General features: G+C 31.0%; 1 protein-coding gene across 1 annotated transcript; it reads left to right on the top strand.

The window, feature by feature from the left end:
- Nucleotides 1–1,059: 1,059 nt before the first annotated feature.
- On the top strand, nt 1,060–8,796 carry LOTGIDRAFT_174088 (hypothetical protein; the record flags this gene model as incomplete). Its single annotated transcript, XM_009052426.1, has 12 exons — nt 1,060–1,173; nt 1,632–1,775; nt 2,147–2,299; nt 2,751–3,122; nt 3,659–3,839; nt 4,359–4,517; nt 5,190–5,257; nt 5,488–5,584; nt 5,951–6,138; nt 6,861–7,087; nt 8,358–8,410; nt 8,591–8,796. The coding sequence occupies 12 exons, from the start codon at nt 1,060–1,062 to the stop codon at nt 8,794–8,796; spliced, it is 1,962 nt and encodes a 653-aa protein (XP_009050674.1).
- Between the last annotated feature and the right edge of the window lie 313 nt (nt 8,797–9,109).

Raw genomic sequence — 9,109 nt, 5'->3', positions numbered from 1 at the left:
ATTGACTAATGTTCATCGTATGAGGGGGACCTATATTAAGTTGACTAAACACCAAAATGAGCACAGTTTTGATATGAAATATAATATAGCCTACAAAAAATGACTTAAAAACTATGCAAACAGCCAACGCGAATAAATACAAAGAACTTGGAAATCACTTGAAATGAAAACAAAATGCGCTATGTTTTTTTATGTCCACTTTACCATCTAAACATATAACTATCAGTATCACAGATCTATAACTTTAATGAGTGTATTGTGATACAAGCGGATTAATCTTGGTGTTTAGTATATCCAAAACTTTTAAATTTTTATTTGAAACGAAGATTTGAATTAAGATTAGTATAATTATTATGATTAATATAACAGGTAAGAAAATAGTGCAATTATTTTATGATAATCATTAATGTCACAAAGAGGTAGGCCTGTCGTCAAATTTCTAAACATGGGTCGAAAAACTTTCTTTCGTTTGTCATTTAAACAAAAACGAAATTTGTTCAGGTACCTGTTTGTAAACAGGAGCTGCCAATGTCATCTTTATCTACCCATTTTCTTGAAGTCCAACGGTGTCAAGGTATTTGAGGTGTATGATCACACAATTAAAATCAGGAAAATTGAAATTGATATACCGGACAATTTTGGACTGGATCTAAGTCTAAAAAGATGGAGTTTTCACGGTAACCATGATTTGTTTACATGTTGTCATCAAGGAACAGTTGTCTCCCTTAGACCACTAATGAAAGGTATTCTTCCTGGTATTGAGATAAATTCAATCATTAAGAACAGTTTTTTTCTAAATAGAAACCTGAATGGTGTAGTAGGCATTAGGGTACCGTAGCAAGGGTCCTTACGTCCTTGCCCTTGGGGTCATGGTTGGTAAAATTGAAATGCTTAAACTGCGCCCACCACTATTGAAAAGAGTTGCTGAATTTGAGCTTATGATTACTTTTACTGTAATTTCAGATATCCTATGATTACAGGTGTTCTGTATTAAAAGCCAGTGCACTTTAAATGAGATTTCTCTCAATAATCTAACAATCCTTAGATAGCTCTTCAATCATGGCGAAAGTTGAAGTATTGAACAGGTCTAAATCATCAATATGGCAACCAAACCAACCACTGAAAGTAAAATGTCAAATACAACATAGATCAGACATCTTAATGAAAGAGCAGGTGAAAAACTTTTTCTGTACTAAATCCAGCATGGCTCAGTGAGTGTGACCCTTGTCACTAGCTAGCCCTCGGATCTGCCTTGGTTTCAAACAGTGCTGATTGTAGCCTACCTTTGTGTTATTTAACCACTTAAGTCTGTGATGAAGGTTGTAAATGCTGACTTGGATTAAACTTATAGTGTGCTACAAAACTGTTCAGGTTAAATATAACTTAATGGATGGAAATGAAAAAAAAAATGAGTGGGGTAATCAAATAGTCCTGGTAAATTTCCCTCATTGCACACTGTAGATCTTCATTATCTCTATCAGCTATTCCTTAGAAAAGAAGTACCAGTATGTAAATTCGATTTCATTTATATCAAACATAAATTCAAAAAACTGTTATGCAAAGGAGTACTTAGACCCTGCCTTTATAACTCATTCATGTTTTAATGCTTAATTGCTGTTTTTTTATAATAGGTAAAAAATATTGAACACTGTCAAGATTTTTTGAAAATGGCTGTAAAAGGGTTGAAACATATAAAATCTGAAGATGTTCAAGAAAAGAAAAATAGAATTGAAGAAATAGAAAAGAATTTAGAAAAACAAATTCTGATTCTGCAGGTAAAACATTTTGATACAAAGAAATTTTAGAAGAAGCGTTTTGAATGCATAAAGAGAGCTACTTCAATAAAACACAACAAAAAGAAAGTGATTAACTTTCACTTACCTTGAGCATTTAAAAAACAACATGTCTTGTAATTTATGTATCAATCAGGGAAGGAATGATTCATAAAGCAGTCATGAAGAGTTGAAATAGATTTGTTCACCTATAATTTTTATCCTACACTAATTCAATAAGTCAAAGCATTCTAAAGGGATATGGTTAACAATTTCTCAAAATTATTAAAGACATTTGAATTGGAGGCCTATCAACTTGGAAAACAAATATTTAAATGACTATGCCCCCTTAAATAAAGCTTTGTTAACTGTAGGTAATGGAAAAGATTAATGTAGAGCTAGTTTATGCTAGAGCAGATTTAGATACAGCTCTATATGAGAATCATGGTGATATAAATGCAGCTAGAAAACGTGTTATATGGTTAGAAGACAAGATGGGTGAACTTTGTGGACGAAAAAGAATTACGGTAAACTTTCAACTTTTGTGTGTAAAGCTTATATTTATCGAAATTCAGTTATTTAAATTTAGGAGTTTTAAGAATTTTGACATAGATTTACAATAAACTTCGTAATTAAAATTGGGAGCATCCCCTTTAGGTTTAGTGACAGCTGTAGTAAAGAAAGGGATAAGAATCTTACCTCATTAATGTCAATCTGATGATGTCCTATAAACGTATTTGACATGACTTCCACAGATTTTATTTTTCCTAGCACCTTCTTAAAATTGACATTTTTAGTAACTTTAACTTTGATCACAAAACATGTCAATTTACTTTACTGTGATGAAATTTCCTCCTTGATTTTCATTTGCTTTAAGCACAAATAACTTCATGATTTTTTGGACTATCTCATTATAATTAGATGTGTCAAAATCATTTACAGCTACAGTTTATCAAAGCATAATCATTAATTTTTCAGAGTAAAACACCTAAAAAAGAAGTAACAATCAATAGTGTGGAAAGTGAAAAAACCTTAGAGAATAATGAGAAACTTTCAGATACTAATCAACTACCTGAAGTTGACCAAATTACTTATCCTAGTGAATCAGACCCTAAACATGGTACTGCAGATGCAATTGGCACCGATTCTGTTATTGCTAGAGTAACTACAGAGGAAACTGAAGAACAAGATGATATGCATGGTCATTCTAAGGAACAAGATACAGAAATTGATCATTCTGAGGAAGAAGATAAAGAAATGGATCATTCTGAGGAAGAAGATAATAAAAGTGATCATTCTGAGGAACAAGATAAAGAAGTAGATCATTCTGAGAAAGATAGGGAAAGAGAGGTATTTATAACAACAATTCTTTTTGTTTGGTATGAATGGAAAGAAATTTTTTCTAATTTCTAAATGCCATAGAAATAATATCAGTTTTCTCTTTGTGAGAATTCTGCACCCATTATGAGCTGAATAATTTTGAGAGATGACTTATTCAAGGTCATCCAACCCTTGCATGCAGAGCTCAAAACTCATCTACTTTTGTGACTTAACCAGTGGCAGAGCCAAGGGGGGTCAGAGGGCTTCCCCGCCCCCATCCGCAGCCCCAAAGGCATGGGCAAAATATCATTACTTTGTTAGAAATTTGGGAAACCTCAGGTATTTCACCCCCCCTCTGACATAAACCTGGCTCTGCCACTGGACTTAAAACGACACATATAGCTTTAATATCTTAACAGATTATCCAGATGGTAATGTATATAAGAGTGTCTGACATGGAATTAGTCTTTTCCTTTGCCCTGACAAAATTTCCAGCAGGGCATATGGTATGACAATCCCCATTTCATGTTGCTATTTCTGTAATTGTAATTTATTGGTTCTTTTAGCCTTCAGAAAAGAAAACTACAGATATGATTGAGGCAGATAATACAGAGTTTTCTTTAGTAAAACAATCAACAAGTATTAACAGAGACCAATCTAATGATGATAACAAGAGAGCAGCTTCTCCTACATTCTTAACAGAAGTATCAGCTTTTGATTCTCTTAATACCAAACCAAACAGAAAAGGTACTGTTTTTGTATTTTGTCTTATTTTCAAATCATTATTTTAAAAAAATCAGATCAAAAGATTGGTGTTATAAATTTTCATGACTGCAGTTAGCAATTGACAAATTTAAAGTTTAATTCCTCTTTGGGCCATTTAGATATATCTAGAAGCAGATTATGAGCATTCAGAGTTCTTTTGATCAAAAATGGATACTCTATCAAAGTGAGGATGCTATTTGACAGGTGAAGCAAGACTGACTAGAGCGTTTAGTTTTTGGAAAACAAACATTAAAAACATTAGTCCATTTGATTTGCAAATGTTTATTTGTTTGTTTGGAGGTATGGTGTATTCTAATTCTCAGCATTCTTCAAAAGTAAAATGATAGACATGTTGACTTCTGTTTTGTCAATAAATGAATAGTGCGCTTCTCCTGGGGATCAGATTATGACAGGTCATTAAAACATGTGATATTGGCAAAAATATCAGCAGCCCTGGTACACAACTAGTTTTGATTATGAAGACAGTTTGTATTATTTCAGGGTTTGTTTGTACAGTAGAAGAAGATGCTGCAAGAGATTACTGGAAGTCAGAACATCATAGACTTGATCTAGGAGACTATTTCAATGAATTAATTGATAATGACCCCCTATCTTATCATAATCTTGGTATGGCTATACCTGGTTGTTTTATTGAAAGAGGTGAGTTATTTTGGTTTTCCAAATGTTGTTTTGATGATGATTTGATATATTATGATGTAGAGGATATCATTATGTATGATAGAGGATTGTGATTGAATATTATATTATGTATTATAGAGGATAGTGATTGAATATTATATTATGTATTATAGAGGATAGTTATTGAATATATTATTATGTATTATAGAGGATAGTGATTGAATATTATATTATGTATTATAGAGGATAGTGATTGAATATTATATTATGTATTATAGAGGATAGTGATTGAATATTATATTATGTATTATAGAGGATAGTGATTGAATATTATATTATGTATTATAGAGGATAGTGATTGAATATTATATTATGTATTATAGAAGATTGTGATTGAATATTATATTATGTATAATAGAGGATAGTGATTTAATATATTATGTATTATAGAGGATACTGATTGAATATTATATTATGTATAATAGAGGATAGTGATTGAATATTATATTATGTATTATAGAGGATAGTGATTTAATATATTATGTATTATAGAGGATAGTGATTGAATATTATATTATGTATTATAGAGGATAGTGATTTAATATATTATGTATTATAGAGGATAGTCATTGAATATTATATTATGTATTATGTATTATAGAGGATAGTGATTTAATATTTTATGTATTATAGAGGATAGTGATTATGATGATCTTCCTTGGAGAATGAGAAGAAGAGGAAGTGATATTAAAGATATCCATGTAAGCTTTCTGTTATATTTTAACTTTACCTTTGATTTTAAGCTTTGAATATAGGCTTTCATATAGATTTTTACTTGTTTAAATGATATCAAATTACCTATTTCTAATATTAGAAGAAATTTTGGAGACTGAATTGTGGCAAATATAAAGCAGGCCTATTAGTTGAAGTCCTCCAAGATAATATTTAAATTCTGCTTTCTTAATTATATTTTGTGTTATTGTTTATCTAGAGGATAGCTTTAGATAAATTAGCTGTCAAGTTAAAGAAAATGTATTCTAAAGTTTATGATGCTGCTATGCTGTCAGTTTTACCATCTAATAAACAAGGTATATGGTAGCAAATTTTCTTTGATCAGATGAAACAAAAAACAAATATCCTCTCAAAGTTCTAAAAATGAAAATTGTGCAAAAAATTGTCCATTTCGAGTGTTGCAAGTCAAATCAAAATTTTTTTCACGTCTGACGATATATAATTTGCTTTATTGTGAAGAGGAAAATAAAACCTCATAACAATTGTTTCATGTGAAAGCTCAAGAGTTGCTTTTCCATTAATTGCTATGAATACTCAAATTGGATATGTCTGGTGGTCATTGTTGATCTTAGTGTTCCAGCATGTAAAGATTTAATCATAAAATAGACAACTTTTGCTAATATATTTTATATATTCAAATAAGTTATAATTATCACTTACAGCTCAAAATGGTGATACTACAGTCACAACCAATAAACTGATGAGTCAAGGATCTGGTAAGAAAACACAAGATACATTCGCTTTACCAGCTGTTGTACCAACTAAACGAGGTGGGAAAGCAGGAGCAACTAAGATGGTATACTATCCTAAACCAATACCACCACCAGAAGTATTACCTATAACCAGGACTGTGAGTTATTTTGATTTTAGGTATGAGTTGCCATAGCAACATGAGTTAGGCACTTCCTCCACAATACAGAGCTTTTGAGATCATGGCATATAATATAGAAATTGTTTATTACCCATTTGCCCCATCATTTAAGCTGTGAGACTTAAAAAGCAATAAAAAGAAGCAGACGGCTGTAGAAAATAGATTAATGGCAGAATGTTCACCATTGGACAGTGCATGGCATAATACAACTGATTGCAATCCCTGCTCAAAAGTCTTATTTTTCTAAGTGTAAATTAATTGTTAACTATATACTGATCAAATACTGATACTAGTATATAGTATTAAAGTTGGTCCAAACAAACTATTGGAAAAATGTAATGGTTTCTGCTCCTAAATTTAGCTCCTGTCAGTAAATGCTTATCTCCCTAAAATATCCACAGCTTTTGAAGAGCCAAGCCAGTCTACAAAGATGTTCCCCAAACAAGCCAAAAAAAAAGAGCTCTAGTTTTAGTTGAAATACACTCTTTTGCTGGTGTTATACACATACCTGTTAAGTATAATAGTATAACAGTATGTAATATTTACCCAGTACTGGTATGTATTATTTACATGGTATGTATTATTTACCCAGTATGTATTATTTACATGGTATGTATTATTTAAACAGGACCTGTCTGTATTATTTACCCGGTATGTATTATTTACCCAGTATTACAAATGAAACATGATATATTTTCTAGAGCAAAGATAAGGAATTTCCAAGATACTCCAATGCTTTCTCTTTACCTGGTGCAGACATCCGAAGACCTGCTTCTCGTATTGTGGACCAGAGAAATTTAATAGATGAGACTAAGTTAGTTCTTTATCGTGAGAAACCTAAACCAAAACGTGAAGGACCTAGTACAACTGAAAGACGATTCCGTAGAATGTTAGAAAGGGATAGAACATTGAGTAGCACATCATCAGAGTAAGTAGAATGATTATATTGAGCATATCTTGTATGTACTAGTCCGACTTGTATGTATAGGTGTAACTTAATGTGACTACTTTGACAGCTGGTCTTCGTCTGTGATCATTGAGAAAAATAATTAATGTTTATGTTAAAGAGATATAGTTGTTAAAATATGAAGAAATTTCAGTTTCAGCTGTGTGTAATCCTTTTCTGAATTAAGATTTTGACATTCAGTTCTCCTGCAAATCAATAAAACAGAATTTTAGACTGTCAGCACTTATTGGGGATCATTAACATTCTCAAGTTCAGTTATGACTGATGATATCATGTTTCACTTATCTATCTGTATGTGAAAAGTTAGTTATGACTCTGTCAGTCTAAATACTCACAGCAAGATTTTATTCAATTGTTTGAGAACTGTATGTCAGATTATAATTCTGAAAAGTGATACAGATAGCTATAATCAGACTCTATTAGGTGGTAAAGCAAATATTTAGACGGCTATATCCTTTTGATTTGAAGTTGTCCATAGCTACTTGAATCATATGTCTACAGTAAAATAAGTGCCATAAATACAATGTTTTTACAGGGAAGAAATTATAGAAGAAGAACCGGTCTCACTTAGGTATCACATGTAGAATAGCACAACTTTCATATATTTATTCTATTTTATATTTTTTATTCTTGTGTGAAATAGTAGTGGATAGTCTTTAGAGGTTTTGGTCTTTTTTGTAGTTTAGTGATTTTTTTTAAATATCACTACTTAACTTCAGGTGTGAATCCATTTAGAACAAAATTCTGCATTTTCAAAACAATTTTCTTTTTGATTTGAATTCCAATACATGTACAAGGATTATGGTAGTGGGTAGGGTTATCTTTTTATGGTGAGTTGGGTACCAATATGCTTTAAAGTCTTTAAATGGACAGGTGCACCATTTTATCTGATGGGTCTACTTTAGTCTCAGAAACAAGCCATTTGGTAATCGCTTTCTCAGCTCACAGTCGTAATTTGAGCCTTAAAATCCATATCCATCCTTTTCTGTACAGTTCTAGTACTGAAGTTTATTTACACCTATAAAAGACTCAAATCAACCCCATAAAGTGGCGCCTCTGTCCCTGTAATTAATGAAAATAAAAAAAAAGGTATTTTTTTATTTGAATTTTCTATTCTTAAAGTTTCTATTGTTGTCAATACAACTGAAGTATTGATCTTTAACTTAAGCATTATCCAATAAATCACCAAACCAAATAACAATTTCTGCAACATTTTTTTTTCTATTTTAAGGAAGAAATTAAGGAAATCGTTCGTCATGGCTAAAAATCTGGCTCGAGTAGGAGGTATGTCCATTTTTTATGAATTTTTGGGGAGATTTCACTCATCTCAAAACTCAAATATCTTTTGCATATGTCAGTCCTTTAATCAGTTAAGACTCCACAATAATAAGTAACAAATTTGGATTTAGAAAAATAATGATAAAAAAGAATGTTTTTGATTGTTTTTTTTCAACAATTTTTCAGGAGACAATACAAAGAAAAAAGGTTATTATTATACTACACTGTTCTTCTTTAGTTGTCTATTAGATTCTAGTAGATTCTTTACTATATTTCTGTCAAAAATTTCAATGTGTAAACAGATTTTTCTTAAAATCTTGAAACACTTATCCATGAAAACATCAAATAAAAGAATTTACATTACAAACAATCTTATGGCGAATAAAGTGTGAAATTTGCTTTTCACAAAAAGTAACATTTTTTCTTGCTTAAGACATTGTAAAAACAATATTTGTGTGATTTCTTTATCTATATGATAACTATAAGAAGTAATGAATATAAATGCAAACTGAGGTCAAATAAGAGTAAGTCTGAAAATATTACTAATTTACCTAATCATATGATATGATATAGTCATCTTTTCTTACAATAATAAAGCCAAACTTTTTCTCTGTATATGTAGATACATTGGAACCACTGGTTGAGGCTGGATCGTCTACCTTGGCCAAACAAATTCGGGATGTATGCTTGCTGTCAGTTCTGTTT

This window comes from Lottia gigantea, assembly GCF_000327385.1.
Source record: "Lottia gigantea unplaced genomic scaffold LOTGIsca_182, whole genome shotgun sequence".
Taxonomy (NCBI): domain Eukaryota; kingdom Metazoa; phylum Mollusca; class Gastropoda; family Lottiidae; genus Lottia; species Lottia gigantea.
This window is presented reverse-complemented; position numbering and strand designations above follow the sequence as displayed.